General features: G+C 41.5%; 1 protein-coding gene across 3 annotated transcripts in view; it reads left to right on the top strand.

The window, feature by feature from the left end:
* The window catches only part of MYO1B (myosin IB), a 101,889-nt gene that overhangs the window by 31,726 nt on the left and 50,876 nt on the right, over positions 1 to 19,287 (top strand). For all 3 annotated transcript variants that reach the window (XM_084208913.1, XM_084208912.1, XM_084208911.1), the window contains exons 4-5: positions 13,738 to 13,832; positions 16,783 to 16,887. In XM_084208913.1, the coding sequence (XP_084065039.1) occupies positions 13,738 to 13,832; positions 16,783 to 16,887 (200 nt within the window). The remainder of the gene's footprint in view (positions 1 to 13,737; positions 13,833 to 16,782; positions 16,888 to 19,287) is intronic.

Raw genomic sequence — 19,287 nt, 5'->3', positions numbered from 1 at the left:
AGGCAGCTGCTGGCATCTTTGAAGTGAATGCAATGGGAAATCAAATAGATTATCATCCCACATACTTGTAACCCTCATGCTCTGTCACTTCCCTGCCAGTGACAGGTTTGCATTTAGGGGTTGGAGAGTAGGTGCTCTCTTGAATTTTCTGTTTTAACCTTGTCTCCTGGCTACTAGCAGCTCTCTGTCCCTGGGAGGGAAGGTGGCACGTGGCTTTTTGCTCCCTTTTACAGTCTGAGAAGCCCTACCTGCTTGCTCTGAAAGAATTACAGATTATTTTAAATTGAGGGACAGCATGAAGGTGGCAGCTGTATTGCTAATGTCCAGCTGCGTTCAAATAAGAGTTCAGTCCCTGTGCATTTTTTTTGGCTATGCACTGAAGTGTTTAGGGTGACATTAGAAATATGGAGGTGGCTTTTATTGCACACTTACTTAATTTCACTTTGGCAATTTGCAGTATGTTTTATTTGCTTATTATTGATTCATTTAAATCGACATTTCTGAAATTTTCTAAATAGTTTTGCATATAAAGCTTTAAAATTTAGACTTAAATCTCTGCAGGCAACTCTAGAAAACCTGCTTGCCTTTATATGGGGGCACAAACATACCAATGTGATACCTGTAAAAATGCAATAATGAGGAATTTATTAATGTTCCTCGCTTCAATTATTGTCATGTAGATAATTATTTGGGATCAATTATTATTCTGTGGATATCTGCAGTTACTCTGACAATGGATACTATTGGCTGTTTCCTTTTCCATTTTTGAGCCAATGTAAATGCTGAATATAGAAGTTAGATTTTTGCTTCTGGCTCTTTTTTTTTTTTTGCTGGTGTTAAAGGATCAGATGTCTTCAGGAACATCAAGGTTTTAGTAACCTTTTCCTCTGTGATGTGAAGCAAACATTTTTGTCTGGTGGGTGTGATAAAACTCCAGCTGTGAAGGATGTGAAGGATAGGTTTTACCTGTATGTAAAAGTAAGCTTTTACCCATAGGTAACAGAGTGGTAAGATGCACAGTAGCTGTCTTGAAGAAGTTGATGGTGGGATGAGAGGCTGTGACATAGTTAAGTGTCCTTCATTACCCCAGTGTGTTTATTTTAACATTTCCATTTCAGTTTGTACTCTCCTAATCTTCATTTTCTTTCTTTTTCTTTTTTTCCTCCTTTTTAACCACCCCACTGTGGTTGTCTTCACCTTGCAGTATCCCATTTTACAGACATTTTGTTCTCATCCCTGATAATTCCTGACTCCTCCAGAGACTCGGTCTTTGGACTTGTCCATGTGGCTCAGCAGAGTTCTGCTTTCAGAAGAGATTTATGGCTGAGAGAAGAGGCTCCCTTCAGAGGTTGGTTGGCACAGGTGACCACTGGGCAGGGAGGGAGCATCTGTGACAGGTGGAAATCACAAGTAGCAGGTAGAGAGCTCTGTGAGCACCTGATTGTTAAACCCATGCTTGGAGTGAATGAAAGGAGAAGAGGGGGCTGGAGCCCTGCAGAGAGCCTTGGAGTCTTTCTTTGGTAGGGGTGAGACTTATTATTCTCTTAACCTCTGTAGAGAGGCAGAGCTGGGGGTGGTGTGCCCATGAATGCAAGTCCCTCAGGCACAGAGGGGGAAAGGGGCTGAGACATCACCCTTGCTTCAGGAGCCAGGTGGAATTCGTGCCTGAGAGGAGCCTCTTCTACTGCAGTGCTCTCCCACACCCATCATGGCATGCAGAGTTTGCTACGTTTTGCACTTGGTTGGAGACCTCAGAAGTCCTTCTGAGGAAACAAGAGTTTTAAGGAAGGCAGGGATGTGGCCATACTGAAGGGAATGAGCTCTGAAGAGGCGTTTGGCCAGTTTGAAGGCTTGGTGTGTAAAGCAGGGTTTCTTCCACATACAGCAACTAATTTAGCTCTTCCTGAAATTTGAGCAGGGCTGTTTCAGTGGGTTGGGATAGCACATCTTGCAGCCATCCCACCCCAGTGCTCCAGAGCTGCATACAGTCTTATTGACAAGAACAGTATTTGTTTGTTTGCTGCTGGCTTTAGATTGCATGGAATTTTCTAATAATGCAGAATAATACAGGAACTGATTGATAGCAAGATGTGCAGTTGTAAGGAAGCTCCAGAAATGCACCCAACAAGTATAAACAGCCTGAAAAAGCAGTGTGTATATGAATGCTGTGCTCAAGTTCAATTTTCAGAATATGCTGGAGTGACATTTAGACTGGATTCCAAAGTTTGGTGGAACGAGCCTTTCTGTTGGCCCTCTAAGTAGCTCAGTCTAAATTAAGAAATGAAAAGACCCTTTAAATTCCTTTTTTGCTTGGCCCTGGTGCTGTCATTCTGCTGTTGGTGTCCAGGACAAGGGATGCCCAGGCTGGGAACAGGCTGTGCTGTGTAGCAGCAGAGCTTTGTGCAGGTGGGCTGGGGCTGGCAGGGCTGCTTGCACACAGCCTGCCTGGAGCCAGGCTGCACTTCTGTGCTCCTGTGGCATTTAAACACTTCCCAGCCTAGGAAGCAGTGTATATAAAGACCTCAGGGGTTATAAACAGCATCAAGGCAAAACTGCCTCCCAAAATACCCCAGAAGATGGAGAGTGCTGGCTGCTCTGGTCCCGCCCTCTCTCATCTCTCAGAAGCTGCAGCAGTGCGTTCTGCCACCACAGAAGCATCCAGAAGCAGCAGCTCTGCTGGCTCACAAACCCTTTGGGTGTCCCCAGCCACGGCAGCTGGCAGTGCTGGCAGTCACAGCTCCGGAGGGGCAGCACCCCCCTGGCTGCAGGAGAGCCTGCTGATCCATCCCTGTCTCCTTTGGAGAGCTGGGTGTGCTCCTGGCCAGCCCTCAGGTGCCCACTGGGCTTCTGGAGGGAGAGGGATGCAAAATTTGGGTACCTTTGAAACAGGGTGAGTTTCTAAGGGAAACACTTGAGATCCGTTCCAGATGCTTCTGTAACTCTATAATTGTTGTCATGGTGTACCAAGTAAAATAATCTTGGAGCATCCCTCATGAATTAACTGCTGGCTTAGAGCCTCAACAAAATAACTTTGTTTTCAGAACTGTTTTCAAATATTTACTTGTACCCCTGTACACAACATACTTCACATTTGACTTCAGTCATCTTGGGGATGGAGAGTCAAATGGTTTTGGTTGTCTCTGGCAATCTCTCCCCCTTTTTTTTTTTTTCCCTTGCATGTGAGTGTATTTGTTGTAGTTTGTAAGCACAGAAAAGTTTGTAACTCAGCTAGATTATTAAGATAATTAGGGGTTAAGATAATTAAGACCAAAGATAATTAAGAAAAAAAAGCAAAAAGAAAAAGTGCTTGAATAAATGCTGGGGAAGTGTGTACATGCTTCAGCAGTCTAAACTAATGGTGACTTTTTTGCCAGATCCCATTTCTCTCATTTTCCTGGAACTGGATTTTTCTGTCTAGAATTTATATTATGCCATTGATATTTTTAGGACATAAAATACCGAGATTTTTTAAAAACTAATTCATATTGTCACATGAAGTAGAACATTCAATACCTTCATTTTTCCTTTCATTAGAATTTTGAGACTTTTTGCACACTGAAAATAATGAGTTATACTTAAAAAGGAGAAACTACTGTGTTTCCTTTCTTAAATGCAGTCTGAAAAGTGAGGACAGGTAGAGGCCCTGTCAAAAAGGAGACAAATCCCATTTTATGCACTGTGTATACATGGACCAGAATTTCCATTATGCCTGTCCTGCACTGGCAGCCTGGTACTCTCTTTAAGATCTGGGATTTCAAATTGCAAGTGAGAACAGCTGTTGTTCTTTCACTGGAAGTGTCTCATTGTGTTTAATGGTTGTCTTTTTTTCCTTCTTTTCTTTTTTTTTTTTCCTTTCCTTTAAGCAATTTAGAGCCCACTAGAAAATGCCCATCTGCTCTGCTAGGAGCCTTTGTTGTGATTTTCGATACAGCATCAACAAGGCTGATGTTTAAAGCCTTGAAGAAACACTAGTAAAATTTCAGATTAACAGCAGATCATTTCCCATTCAATCTCTTTTTATCAACACCATTATGCAAAAGACACTGTTTTATTCAGCTCTGGGTGCAGCATGGTTAATGTAGTTTGGGTTATTAAGGATCAACTTTTTCATGTTAGGAATCAGGAAATACAGTCTTAATATTTACAGTCTAGCACGCTGAATAATCTTGTACTTATGTTTTGAATAGATAAGAGAGCTAGGACTCGGGTTTACAAACAAAGGTCTGAACTACAAAGACAGTTTAATTGTGGTCATTTCAGTAAATTAGTTTAAATCTGCTTTTTTCTTCCGTACAGTTTCCATATTACATACTGCAGAAATGATTTTTAGCTGCTAAACCTTGTGGAGTTCAAGCTGCAACTGGTCTTAATTACTCCAAGATGGTTTTTAGCGAGGATGTAGCGAGGATGAGAACAAATATGTGCAGTTGCCATCCTCCTTGAGCATCAGCATTCCAACCAAGGACGTGGAAGCAGTAAATTGTTACTGGAAATAGTCCACGTGGGCTGAACTGGAGCCTCATGTTTGAGCAGTGTGAAGGAGGCTTTTCATTTCTTGCTTTGACCATTCATAGAAATATAATTTTGGACATATGTCCACAAATCTCATTCACAAACTTGAGCAAATGGCATTTAATAGACTAGATGGACATGTTAGCTCAGTGTTGTACCTGAGCTAACAAGCTCTCAGCAGCTCAGATAAGCTTCAGTGCCTGCTTTGCCCAGGGGTTCATGGCAGGGACTTTATTTGGAAAAGAGAGCTGGGAGGCAGAAATTAAGTTGTGTAAGCCTTCTTACAAACTGCTTGGATTGTTAAGAGAACTTAAGAGTTACTTGCAAAATCAGAAAGGGTTCAGTAACACCTCTGAGCAGAGTAGCAGCATAGCTATGTAATTACATAGTGTTGACATTGCCTTTCAGACGTTTTCCAGATAAGCAAATTACTTTTATTTGCAGTTCTGTCACTGTTGTCTCCCATAAACTTGTGGGCAGCTGCATTCTAGCCTTTGTTACAGAGCCTGGATTGCAAATCTGGTGACTGGCAGCTTAGTTTAGGTTACAAGTCAGTCTGAGGATGTGAGAGTTCTCCTAGTGCCCCTCTGCCCTGCTCTGGTGAGAGCATCCCTGCAGGGCTGCATCCAGCTCGGGGCTCCCAGCACAGGGAGGGACCTGATGGAAGGGCTCCAGAGGATCAGAGGGATGGAGCACCTCTCCTGGGAGCCAAGATTTGGGGTTGTTCAGCCTGCAGAAGAGAAGGCTTTGGGGTGACAGAATTGCAGCCCACACAAAGGTGGGCAGAGGAATTTTGGACAAGAGCATGAGGTGGCTGGCTTCAGGCTGAGAGTAGGTTTGGGTTGGATATCAGGGAGAGATTCTTTACTGAGAGGGTGTTGAGAGACTGGAACAGTTGCCCAGAGAAGCTGTGGCCGCCCCATCCCTGGAAATGTTCAGGACCAGGCTGGGATGGGGTTTGGAGCAACCTGCTCCCTGCCCATGGCAGAGGGGTTGGAACAAGATGATCCTTAGGGTCCTTTCCAGTCCAGTCCTGTGATTCTCTGCTTGTATTTCTCCAGTACCATGGTATGAATTTGGTGGAATGCTTGGCATTTTTTTCTGCTGGCAAACTGTTGCAGCCCACTGGAGTGTGTTGACATCTGTTTACCTGTCTCACCAGGCAGAGCGATGAAGTAACTCACAATGTAATTTTTGGGATGTTGTAGCTCTCACTTTTGTGCTGGATTATTTCTTTAAAACATGTCCCTTTCTGTGCAGTGAGTATGTGAAGCTGTGCACCTCACTTCGCTGTTTTTCTCTCCCTGAGTACTGGAACGTGTTTCTTTACTTTAGAATAAAGGAGTAAGTTTATTTTTCTCTCTCGAGTTAGCAAAGTAGAACAAATTTGTTTGGAAAGCACTGATAGTTCTGCAATAAAATTATTTGCAGTGAGGGAAGTCCCTGCATGAACACATGGTATCAATAAACCTTGCATGGTTCCAAAAACATGACTTGCTGTATCTCTGCTGTCACTGCATCAGGAGGAAATTATTTATTTCTGCCTTCTGACTTCAGGATGCTTCCTAGGGCTACAGGAAAAAAAAGCAGGATTTTCTATTTGCTAAGCAGGAGAATGTGTTTTTGAGGCAGAGACACGGAACACTATTTGCTGAACATTTTTTCATGTGGAATCATAAGAGCAGCACTCTGCCCTTCAGTGCTCCAGGAAAACCCCACAACCAGCACAGCCCTGTTGTGGTTTCATTTGCGAGATGAAGTCGTCACTGGAGTTTTTGAACAGAGCAAATCAGTGCTCTGCCACTGCCTGGGGACAGCACACACTGTAAGGCCCAAAGATACATCCTATTTATAAATGAAAAAGAAAGATGAAAAGCAATTCATTCTATATTCCTGTCTGTATAGGGCTAAACAAGTTGTGATGATCATTGTTCCTCTAATAGGATTATAGAGTTTTCTAAGTATCCAAATTAATCTGTGATCTGGGCTTGTTATTTCTGAAATAGCTATGAATAATTTTAAGGACCCCTTTTTAACCACTATCTGTGTTTTAAAAATGAGGAATAGTTGGTTTGCATTGTTTTATTTTGATGGAAAATGTCTTCTTTGTAGCCAGCTAAGACAAGATGAGCTACAGGTTTTTGGGGGGTGTTTACAGATAGCATGTTATTCTCATGGTGTAGCAGCATAATAAAGGCATTTCTCACTCTGCTGGAAAAGATTTCATTTATGTAAAATTTGATCAAAGCTGAACTGAACTTGTGTGTTTGGCAAGTGAACTTCCCTGAGTTTCACACACATTCTGTATTAGGTACAGAAACGAATTCATTTTTCTGTGAAAATATTGAGAGTCTCTGTATTTCAGTGCAGAAAGGGAATCACTGTTTTCTCCTGCTCCCTTTTTCCTCCCTGTCCTAGCAGCCCTTCGTTTCCCCACATATGCAAAGGCTCAGAGGTGCAATTCAACTCTGCTTCTGCACAGATGAAACAGTCAACTGGGATTTTAAATAATTTTGTGCCCTCTAGTTAAACTCTTGCAGAAGCCAAGCGTGGTAAATCAGTTTGCTCCTGCCTTCCCTTTCTGTTCAGCTGTCTGACCCCTTGCTGCTCCATTTGAACCAGGGAAGTGGAATAAATCCCAAATTTTACAAGCCCAGCCTCGGGGACTGGGAAGCTTCAGAAGGTCCATGGAGAAAAATGAGGAGCTTGCCATCAGCATTTCTGCCCAGGCCACCCTCCTCCATCTCTGCTGGGAGTATTGCCCTGCCAGCTGACAGCACCCAGCTCTGGGATGGGATGTGGCCCTGCTTGTCAGGCTTGGTGAAGCTCACAGGGAGACTTTATTTTGTAGTCTGGGCTGGCAAGTGGCATGGTCATCCTCAGCTGCAGAGATCCTGTTTTGCCCTGGTTGAAGGAGAATAAGGAAACAGCTGGGTCACAGGCTCCTGGTGAAAGGCACTCCTTGTTGTCCATCGTGTTAATGTGAGCTCTGACAAGGTGTCTTGGATGTTGTTGAAATAGGCAGAAAATCAATTGCTGCATTTTTGGCTTTTCTCTACAGTGCTGGGGAAAGATCACTGTTGGTTTAAATTTTTTTAATTTATTTTTACTTACAGTAAAAGGAAGTGATCAAATTGATAAAGCCTCCCTTAGAGTGGAAATGTGTACCATACTGTGAGGGGGAAAAGGACCAGGTTTTGGTGAGTTGGGAGGCTGTGCAGGCACAGTATTTTGGAAGAGGCATTGTCTGAACCTCTCTGTAGGGAGGTTTTGGAGCTGAAGTTCTTTGAACACACCTTAGATCTGCCTCAGTCTGAGAAAGACAAGATTTTCAGCAAGAACCTTTGTTTTTTTGTCCAGATCTCAGCTTATTGGTCTGAGACAAGTCTTCTGCTAAACCTGCAGTGCATGTATGAGCATCAGAGCTTATATTATATTCCCAGTCTATCAGAAAATGAATCTCTCAGCCTGTGTACTGAAGTGTCCTACTCATGAAAATTGAGAGGCTTTGTCCTGTTCCCCCTCCCTTTTTCTCTGTCCCTTCCCTCCTGTCAATGATGGCTGCTTCTTACAAATCCAGTGGGCTGATTTTTACAGCTTTGGGCTTTATTCTGCACCTAATAATGTCCCAGTGGCTCCATGAATAACAAAGTGGGGAGGGTTGTGCAGGAGGTGCCCTTCTGCTGAGTGTATTGCTGATAAAACAGGTTTCTGTGCTCACCAGGAAAATAAAAATGGAGGATATGAATAGGAGCAAAGGCTTTCCATCTGTCTTAGCACACCTCTTTATCCTGGTGTTTGAATTTGTTTTATTTTCTTTCCCTGACTGGCATGTTTGAAAGAGCAGCTGCTTGCCTGTGAAGGTCCATGCTAGCTGATGCTCCATCAATTCAGCTGTTGCTTTATTCACTCCAGTGGCAGGCTAATCAACCTTTTCTTTTCAAGTGTGTCAAAGTGCTCAACATGAGACAGTTTGTAATTATGGAAAATGGGAGGACACACTTCATCCTTAGGGCAATTAAATGATTCTGCACTATGAGCTAATGCTATAAATAATCTCTTGCAGTTGTTTTTCCTGAATGGTGAATTTTCCACTGAGCTTCAATGGGTGGAGGAATATATATAGCAAATAGTGATGATTTACAACATAAAGCCTCAAAGCACTTTATAGAATCTGCTTTGACTCTTCCTAGCTCAGGTTGTTAGGATTTTCACACTGAAGCAAAATGCCATTCTGATGTTTTCCCACTGCATGTCATGAGAGAAAGAAATAATTTGTTTGCTGTTACCCTGCTATTGAGCACTTCTATGCATTCAAAAAGAGAAGGAAGGGACTGAAATGATGCTCTTAAGTAAACTTGAAGCAATTAAACTACATTTTATGTAAAATTTATATTAAAAGTGCGTGCACAATGTATGTATTCCTGAAAGAACCGTGTCTCAACATATTACTGCTATTCTTTTTAGTCCAGCATGGTATATTGTTTTTGATCAGCACTGGCCTTTAGCATCCTGCCAGTGTCTTTAGATAGGTTTGGGCAGAAATGAACCCTGGTACCAGGACTCTGCTTGGTGAGGAATTGGAACAGTCAGGGAGAGAGGTTTTCCTCATTTCCTTTGAAAGTAGCAAACAAGTTGTCAGCCAATAGCCAAGATTAAGATGTTCTGAAATGGGGACCCAGGATCTCTGAATCAAAGCAACAGCTGGTGAATAAGTGAATTGACTCTGTTAGGGCAGGAGAAGAGCAATTGGAGAGAATTTAAAATAGTGTTAACGAGTTACTTTTAATTGAGACTGCAAAGGAAAGTGAAAGGAAGCATGAAATTGATACCACAAATAAGTGCCAGTATCTGGCAAATACTGATCCTGGCGAGTTTGGCTTGAAGGAAAAAGGTGGTAGAAAAGCTGTGAAGTGAATTTCTGACTTAGAAGAAGGAGATTTTTATGGCTGTTGTAATGGTGGGTGCAATCTGGGCTGCTCAAATGCTGCACTGGCTGCTTGTTTCAGGGTGAGCTGGTGGGACCCTGGCTCCTGTCTCTTCCTGACCCCAGAGACACAGAGGTGTTTAACACTGTTGAGGTGCTGAAAAGTGCCAGAGCCCTTTGGAAGCCTCCCTTGGAGGGCTGTGCTGTTTCCCTTGGTTAAGATTTTGGGTTAGGGCTTTGTGACAGATCTGGCTGTCTGGAGCTTGTGGCTGAAGAGGCCGTGCTAGAAAGAAGCAGAGCCTTCTGACTGAGCTAGGTGTGGGCTGCCTTTCAGTTTCAAATTGCTTCTATACTTAAGTCTTAGCTAAAAGAGAGCTCCAGTAAGGATTTCTGTGTTTGTTGTGGTGAGAGGATGTCATCTTCCTCCAGGAAAACCTAAAAATCAAAGGAGAGCTTATTATAAGGTACGGTAACTGACAGTGCTGACGCACTCATCAGCTAATTGGAAACACATGGTTTATAACTGCTTTTTAAACTATTCTGAAATTTTACTTGGGCTCTGTAATTGGGAGGTGGCTCAAAGAGTGGTGTGTGGTTTAAATCCATGGTTGCAAATGTGGCTTCACAGAGCCATGCCTCTTCATGTTGCTAAAAGGAAAAGGCTAGGATTCTTTGTGGTCTCTAAACCATTAATATGCCTTAAACTTAAATGACCTTAAATGAAATTATTTTTTAAACAAATAGGAAATAGCATGGAATTCTATTTTTTTTTAATCAGATAGAGTTTGAACTAAAAGACTCAAAGTTATTTTTTGTTTTGGTTTTCTGTTACCATAAATATTATTATGGATATTGATAATAGGAAGGACTGTGAGGTGTAATGTTGTGTCATGAAAGTCAACATGACTTCTGGATAGATGTATTTTTTTCTTTGAGATGCAGATCTTTGTTCAGGCTGACAGAAATGTGCTATTGCTCTTTTGCAGTGCCAGAAAGACAAGTCTTAGTTATTTAGAAAGGCTCTTGGTTATTCCTCTTCCAATTGGATTGTTGGAACAGCGGTTGAAACATCAGTGATAGATTTTACAACACTTCCACTGGGTCACTTTTGATAAGTACTTCTGCAAAACTTGTATTGAAATGAGTTGACTTATTTTTTCTTTTGTCTGCAGTAGATTATATTTGATACCCTGGTAGGGGAGTATTAGGCTTTGTGGGTTGTGCAGATTTGAGAAAATGGCAGGAAATCTCTGACCAGATTGGATTAAACCAGAGCTGGATGAAATCCCCCTCTCTCCCCCAACTTCAGAAACCTCATTGCAGTGTTAGGCTCTCAGTTTTTCTGTGAAGGAAGGAGCAAAAGCATGATTTGGTGTCTTTAGCTATGCAGTGCAGGCAGAGTTAATAAACACATCAAGCAGTAAAATACATTTTGACAGGGGCTGTTGAGAAACTTAAATTCAGTGTATTAGAAAAGATGAATGGGTACTAAGCTGATTAACTCGTAACTCAGTATATCAGCAGAGAATACTTCCTCTGTGCTTGATGCTGATTTCATTTTCCAGTGTGAAACTACTGCCAAGAAAATAGTTTCAAAAGTGGAAAACTAGTTGATGGCCAAGATTGTTTGAAGGACAAGAGGCACAGAATGAGCCATGCAGTCTGTAAATTTGAAAAGTGTCTCAGAGTCTTATCTTCTTGCTGAAAGACAGTTTCCCTCAGTCAGACCTGTGGAAATCACAGCATTATTGTTAAAGTTTGTCTCATGTGGCCCAAGAATGCTCAGGGAAGTTTATTTCTTTCATCTTCATCCTGTTGCTTTTAATTTTTTTTTTTTTTTTTGCCAAGAGGAAGGTAATCTGTGCTGGAATAAGCTTTTATGGGCGCTGTTGTGCTTTTCAAATTGCGAGTATATCTGCAGCAACATTCAACAAACATTATTAATTTCCTAAATATGTCCTGTAACAGAGTCTGATAAAGTGTTACTGCTACTGTAGCTTGGATTCCAAACAGTAAAATGGGTGCCAGAAATTGTGTCATGGTCTCTCAGCAGCAGCAGCAGCAGCAGAATATTTTATGTCTTTCTTGCTCGTTCTCCAGCCTGTTGGCCACATCACAATGTGACTTTGTTGTACTGCTAAAAACATTACAGCCTGCTACTCCCTTGTAAACACATTTTCACCTCCAGCTGAACTGCTGAGTTCAAATGCTGCTACAATAGGCAGAGCAGCATTAAGGTCTGAGCACAGAGATCAGCCCTGCTCTAAGGTCTGAGCACAGAGATCAGCCCTGCTCTAAGGTCTGAGCACAGAGATCAGCCCTGCTGGGGCTGGATGGCATGTGCAGCAAAAGGAGTCGATGACCTTTGATCACTAAGTGGATGCTCCAGCCATCTGTGCAGAGAGGAGAATTGCAATTTAGTGCCTGGGACAGAACAGGCTGGGGAGAAGCAGGCAGATGTGCTGCAGGAGAGGAGATGGGAGGGACACAGGGAGGGGGATGATGGCCTGAGCATCCTTGGAGGCCCTGGAGAGGCAGGGAGGGTGTTGGTGCTTAGGAGCAGGGCAGCTGTGAGGTGTTTCAGCTCCCCAAATCTTTCAGAATGCCCTCACTTGGTTGCCTGGGTCTCTTGCGGAGGGTGGCTGGGCTGGTACCGTGATGTGGCCATAAAGCCAAACAAAACCAAAACCCAAATAAGCAGATGTGAGAGGGGTCTAATGCAGGTGAGGGATGGGAAAGTAGAAAAAACAGTGTTGCACAGGCACCTGATGCTAAACTGGAGACAACATGTCATGCTCTTCATAAACCTTTTGGGGAGGGGAGCCTGAAGCTAAGGGGCTGTGGTAGCAATAAATATGGATTAGTTTTAGTAGAGGTAGGTTGAATATTTGAAGCTCTAGACAAGGCCCTGAGTGGCTCTCACTGCCTGCATTGTGTTGTTCCTCCTCTCATCACTGGTGTCATGACAAAGAGCTTGCTCTTCTGTAAAGGAGCCTGTGGAAAAAGCACCATGTAGCTGTGCTGTCCAAAACAAACACTTGATCTGTTTGCTGTTATCAGCTGAATGTGAAACTCCTGAACTGTTGTAGGATAAAGAATCAAGCTGCTAAAAAGTGCATTGAACCTGCAATGATTCTTATGTTGACATGAGAGTTCATTTCTGTTTTTCATACGTGGTTTGTTTGCTGTAAATAATAATATTATCCACTTTTGGAGATATATAAACACTAAATATTTTACTCAATGCAGTAATCTAACAAAGGTCTTGGTCTGTTGAACAGCTGTTTATTTCATGTAAAAATATGCTGTGTTTGGATATCATTTTTTTTTTAATTGGGTTATGCATTTGTACCTTCTTATTTGGATTTTGCTTTTATGTCTTTTTTCAGATACTATTTGTTTAAGTTTTTCCAAGGGGAAAATACTTAGCTTCCAGAGCACTTCATTCCATTAATTGAAACATGCAGTTGAAAGAAAATCTTTGTTCTGTCTCAAAATTACTGCTAAAGAGAACTAAATATAAGTAAACCATCTGCCCTTCTCCAAAGTATATGTTGCTGCATGGCAGCAGGGCAACATCTGGATTCAAATTGCAGCCCAGGAGTTTCAGGGTCATGATATTCTGGGCCTCCAGGAAAAGACATTTTTGGCACAGGAAGTCTGTTGGTTCTTGTTATATTCTTTAGGTTCCCTACATGACATCACACTTACTGGGATAAGAACAGAGTTAGTGGGAAATAATTCTGCATATTCATACACGAGTCCAGCTATACCCAAAGGCTTAAAAGGCTCAGTGTTTTATAAGGTTGTGAGATTTCTTCCTACTGAGTAGAAATTGTGGCTTATGGTGTAATTATTGCTCAGGGTTCTCCTCTTTCCTTTATCTTAGAGTCATCTTCAGACAAACCATGCCCTGAAGTTGCATTGACATTTTTTCAGTGGAGAATATGACATTTTGTTCAATGAAGAAAGATAGCTACACATCCCTAAAATTCTGTTATTTTGTTTTGACTTTGCTATCTCTAGGAAAACTTCCAGATTATCTTTGCTTGTTCCTGAAGGAGGTCTAAGTAAGCCTCTGAGAAAAAGTATCCATTTTGCTTCTGTGGGTCTTTATATTCTGAAAAGGAAATGCTTCACCCCTTATGGAACATTAGCACTTGGAGAGTTTTGGTTTTTTGTTGGTTTTGTTTTGCCTTCCTGGCTGTGCAAAGGACAGCTTGTAATTATTATCAGTATTTGGTAGTTTGGGTTTTTTTTTTTTCCTAATTCTCACTTGGCTCTTTCTTTCTTTGCAGCTTTGCTCTGTCTGATGAAGCCTACAGGTCTTTAAGGGACCAGGACAAAGACCAATGCATCCTTATCACAGGAGAGAGTGGAGCTGGGAAAACAGGTGAGGAGCAGTTAGGATCTGATTAAAAACCATTCAGGGCTGCTCAGAGCCTGGCAGAGGGAAGCTGGAGTCACTCAGAGCTGAGAGCTGTCAGTAATTCTTTGTGTCTGGCCATTGCAGAATGTGAGTGCTGCCACACTTGTTGCTGCAGCTGTGAACTGACCTAGAATAGTGTTTTTTCACACTGTCACCACTTTGAAGTCCCATGTCATGTTAGCACAGTGTCCTCATCAGTACCCAGAGGTGTGCCAAAGTCATGCTGACTTGTCACAGAGTATTGCAAGGGCCAGAAGGTGTTTAGACTGTCCTGGTGAGAAGCCTGAAGACGTGGAACACTGAACGCTCGGAGTTTTCTAGGCTTGATACTTCCACTTGTCTCTCAATAAACACATGCCTTTAAAAACTGGATTATGCTATTTATCTAAGGAAAAGAAATTACTGTAGCTGATTACCTTGGAAATTTTATCAGCCCTTTGCACACTGTGCTCAGCTGCAGGGCTAAGATTGGTTTGTGTTCCAGAACACTGAGTTTCTTAGGCAAAGCTTGACATTTCCTTGAAAATGACTGCTGGTTTTAAACTGCAAGGTTGGAAACCAAGAGAGGATTGCATAACTGCAGTACATTTTAGGTAGACCTTAAAAAAGAAAGAAGCCGGTTATTTTCAAAGATAGGAATTTAAAACAGAGGTGAGACAGCGGGTAGGAAGGCATGCATCTGTTTCCAAGTAATTTGAGAGATTTTTCCTTTGCATCTGAGAATATGTGGGGCTTGGTGTGCTTATTCTGAGCAAGACTCAAAGCAGGTAACAAGAAGTCGCTTTCCTAGACTTTGGAAATATATAAAAGTGTATAAAGTGCAGTCATCATCTTTAGTGCTCTTAGATTAGTGGCACCCAATTAAGAAGTCTTGTAATATAATCCTTATTTACAGTTCAATGACAGGAAAACGTGTTCAGTGGAAGTGTTGTTTAAAAACCCCAAGTTTTATTAATATGGCTCTTTGAGGTTCTGTGTAGAAGCTCAGACTTCCTGGGCAGGTGGTGTTTAATGTCTTGGTTTCCTCACAAATTGTGAATTATCAAGCGCCCATACAACTGAGGTACACATATTATTGATTTGTTCATTTGAAAGGTGAATCAGGGGTTGAGTTGTTGAACTTCTCTATATGTAAATAGCAGGTTTAGATTGTATAGAGATTTTGAGGTTTCTGTAATTTTTATAGCCATATGGGAAATAATGTGAATTTTTCCTTTTTTGTAAAGGTAAGTACAAAATAGGGGGCGGAGAGAGTAGGAAGTTACTAGAGTAAAAGAAACAAACTTTGTACAGATACACTCTATGACTGTGTTTTAAATTTTTGGTAGCCAGAATATTTGACATCTTTGCCCTGGAAGAACTGAAACTGTCATCAGTTGAATCTTTTTATTTGCTTCCAGTTTCGTCCTTGTTTCTCTGCATGTTTTTAATGTTAGCTGATAGTTACACTGGGCAAGAAAACATGGTGCATCACCAGAATAAGGGATTTATTAAATGTTTTGAAATGTTAGGGTGATAACTCCTTTCCTGATGTCTTTCTTGGGCCAAACAGAGTTCCTAATGTTTGTTCTCTTTTTTTGATTTCTTTTGCTGATATTCAAAGCCTGAAGTCAAAGTATTGAAGTCATTGTGTGTGAACTGTTGTAATAGCTTTTTTTTTTGCTGCTTCAGTGCATGTTTCTCTCATTGAGTCCCTGTGTTTAAAGATGTTGACTGTTTTAGGAAATATTTCAAATTCAATAATTGGATAATTCCAAGCTCTGAAGGGAACAGAGTCAAAAGTGGGTTTGAGGCTCAAATAAAGGAGATGGGAACCTTCTGAGCACACCTAAAATTTTTGCTCCCTGATTGCTTCCTGTGTGGCAGGTTTGCTCATTTTCCTCTACACATGGGATAGTAATACAATGCTAACAAACAAATTTGTTTAAATAGGAAAAATCAAAATCCAAGGGATAACGTCTCATCTGTCAGTTCTTTCCTGAAATGAGACACTTAAATTTGTAACAGATCTCTGAAGATCTGTTCCAAATGCAATGATATTTTTTTTTTTTATGACCACAGTCTGGAATTGATAGGGTTTCCAGCTGTTAGTAATTACATTATGTATCAGCCTATATTGCCTGAAGTTTCACTGTCTTGCATCCTAGTGACCATCACAGACTCTCTCTATAAACCAAATCATCTTCCAGCTGCTTTTTCCTGACCAGCAATGACAGAAGGGTTGGATGGATTATCTAATCTTTATTTCTGTCGTGGGTGATCGACACCGATTTGAACCCAGCTTTGAGATTCCAAAAATTGCTCCAAACTTTCTTAAAAGCAACTCCAAGCTAGCTTTATTGTTTAAATGCATGCTTCACTTTCTCTGTTGGTTTTGCTTTCAGACAGACTGCAGCAGCTTAGGTGATGCTGCAGCTGCTCAGTTACTTGTAGATCAGAGCTGTAATTACATGTGTATAAGTGTTGTATTTTGCAGTGTTGTTGTGTATCTGCTGATATAAACTGTATTTTGTGTCTTGAAACTGTCTGGGCCTGTTTATTTTCAGGCTAGATTAAAACATTTCCAATGTGTCAGCAGGGGATAATGCTCTTCCCTTGAAGAATGCCTCTTACTGAGGCTAAATGAAAAAGGAGCAGGTAATGTGCTGTATCCAGTGGTGGCTCTTTTTTAGCTTGGGTAGAGGCTCTAGGTGTTTAAATCAAGAGAATTGCTGATGTAATGGCATGGGTCTCAGAGCAGGGTGTGCTCCTTCTGCATTTCCAGATGGTACAACAGTGCAGGGGAAAACTGAAATGAACGTGCTCACAGCTCCTGTCTGGCACTGAGGAAATGTGATGGAGATTTAGTCTGTAAAATCACATCCCAGCCTTTTTGCCAATGCTCATCACTCTTTCATTTGGCTCTTTCCCACAGAGGCAAGCAAACTCGTCATGTCATATGTAGCTGCTGTGTGTGGAAAAGGGGCAGAGGTGAACCAAGTAAAAGAACAACTTTTGCAGTCAAATCCAGTCCTTGAAGGTAAGAATCTCACAGAGTATGTGCCAGCATCTCATCTGTGTGTGCATTGGTGTTCCAGCTGAGCTGGTCTGGAAAACTGTGTCTGAGGATGTTTGGTGCCCAAAGCCATGGGAGATGCTTTATGTGAATACATCTGCAGGACTTTCTTCAGCTGTGTGCAGGCTTTCTTGAGAAGAAGATGGTTTTCCTCATGAAGGAAGAGCTGAGGAAGTTGGGTCACGCTTCCCAGCCTCCTCCTGCAGCTCTCAGAGGGGCTTGCCCTTTCTCAACCCTGCCTTGATGAGGCTTGTCTGTATCAAAAGACTTCACTTCAGTCCCTCTGATTCATTTCCTTCCAGATCACATTATTATAGTCTCCAGTAAACAAACAAGCTCTGTCAGGCATTATTTCTCTTTTAGGAAAAAAATAGGGTGAAGGAATGGATCTTAGAAAAAGCTAAGCCAATCCATATGCATGTCTGTTGTTCCCTGAGACTTATTGTTTCTTGGGTCTGGTGATTGTTGGCTCTTCCTGACAGCTGCCATTCCTGCTCTCCCATGAAAGACTTGGATTTTTTTAATAGTGATTTTAATTTAAAGATGTTGGCTGCCAGAAACAGGATTTTTTTTTATAGTCCTAGAGATAGGATATATGATCCTCAAAGCTTGCAGTTTTGTCCCATTGTCTAATAATTGCCTTCAGAAGTTCCTTGGTTGGCACTGACTTATTTAGATCTATTGTGTTGATTCCTGGCTCAGTCTTACCCAGAATTTTCAAAGCTGTTGTGGTGCTGAGACAAAGTCAGTTGTCAAAAGACAATTTTGTATTTTGGCCAGATCATATGTGGTGTTTGTAAAGATTGTGGAGTGCCAACATTCTGTTTATTGCCTTGCTTATAGGTGATGAATTGGAACCTGTAGGGGGCAAGGACTCTGCACAGGAAAACAGAGGGAAAAGTAGGGGAAAAAAAATGAAGGAAAGGGAATGCAAGAAATTGGGCAGAGAGCAGTGGGGAAGTGGATGGTTAAAACACGGTCTTTGCACACAAACCAGAAATTGTAAGCCAAGACTTGTAAAGAAGGGATGAAATGTTGACATTTAAGAATAATGGAAGTGCTGGATAAGCCTTTCTTTGACGATCAGCTGTGCTCCCCTTAAAGCTGAATGGGGGGATTGCAGCCCTCCATTGTTTTGGGCTCACAGAGAAGAGCTGTGTTGTTTCATCGCTGTTCTGGAAGCAGATTTCAGATCCAGACAGAAATGGCATGGTGGGTACTGAGGCTTTTCTTGCCAGAGCTAGATTGTTCCTCAGGGACTGCCAAATGAGTTTGATTTCTTGTTGGTTTGTGAAGCTTTGTGTTAATGCAAGAGGAATCAGCTAAGCTTGCTGAAGATTGCCTTAGCATTTTATGATGATAAATGATGATTGCCTTATCATTTCAAGGTACTCTTTGTTTTACTTGATGTGCTGGTAATGCCTGTTGAGCTTTTTTGGAAGGTTGGACGCTGGGTTGTTCTGAAAGGAATAATAACTGAGCAAGCCTGGCTGCTTATGTAGGTTTTAGAAAGAAATTAAGCATTTGTGGTGAGATTTATTTTTCTTTGGTTATGCAGTTCTGTTTCAGTCAAGCTGCAGTGCAAGAAAATGACATAAATGTTACATATGCATAATTTATCGTATGGGATTATTTTTATTAAACTACAGTCGCTACTGTAAATTAACTTTTAGAAACAATGAACTTTAGGGAAAACCAAGGAATGTGCCTCATGCTTTATAATGAAACATTTGTGCTTGGCTCCATGCAGTTATAAATGACTTGACTGTTCAGCACAGTGTTTAAGAAAATGCAGCTCAGAGATTTGGTTGTTGAAAAGATGATTTATTGCAGGGCATAAAGATTTAAAAACAATTCTTTCACTTATCCTGGCCTTTAGGATCAACAAACTTTCCATTTTGGCTCTAGTTTTTTGGTCAAGAATAAGTCTACTCATGCAAGTGTGTGGAAGCCTTAAGGCATGTATTTATTTCAGTCCAAAAAACGTTGACTTGACTTGATCTTCGAGTCCATATATGCTATGTAAATAAACACTGGGATAAATAAAGTCTCTTGTTGGAAGTAGGAGTGCTGTGCCTAAAGATGGAGGGGACACTCCTGTTCCACTCCATCTGCTTGGACAACGTGGGAGTTTGAGAGCTTGAGTTGTCCTCCTGCCTGAGTTCTTGTCCTGCCCATGCTCTAAGGTGGTGGCTGTCCATCTGAATGTCACCCTGGGAAGTCCTTTCTCAGAGAATTTTCTTTGTCATAACACTTGAGCTAAAGAAATTTAAACCAAACTATTCAGAATGCTAGTTTAGGTCAAGCTGAAGACAAACTTTCATTGTAAATGGACTGATTTCAGCTGAATAATATTCAGCTTGA

Source organism: Fringilla coelebs, assembly GCF_963513975.1.
Source record: "Fringilla coelebs genome assembly, chromosome: 7".
NCBI classification, from domain to species: domain Eukaryota; kingdom Metazoa; phylum Chordata; class Aves; order Passeriformes; family Fringillidae; genus Fringilla; species Fringilla coelebs.
The sequence above is the reverse complement of the archived record's forward strand: the minus strand, read 5'-3'. Positions and strand labels throughout refer to the sequence as shown.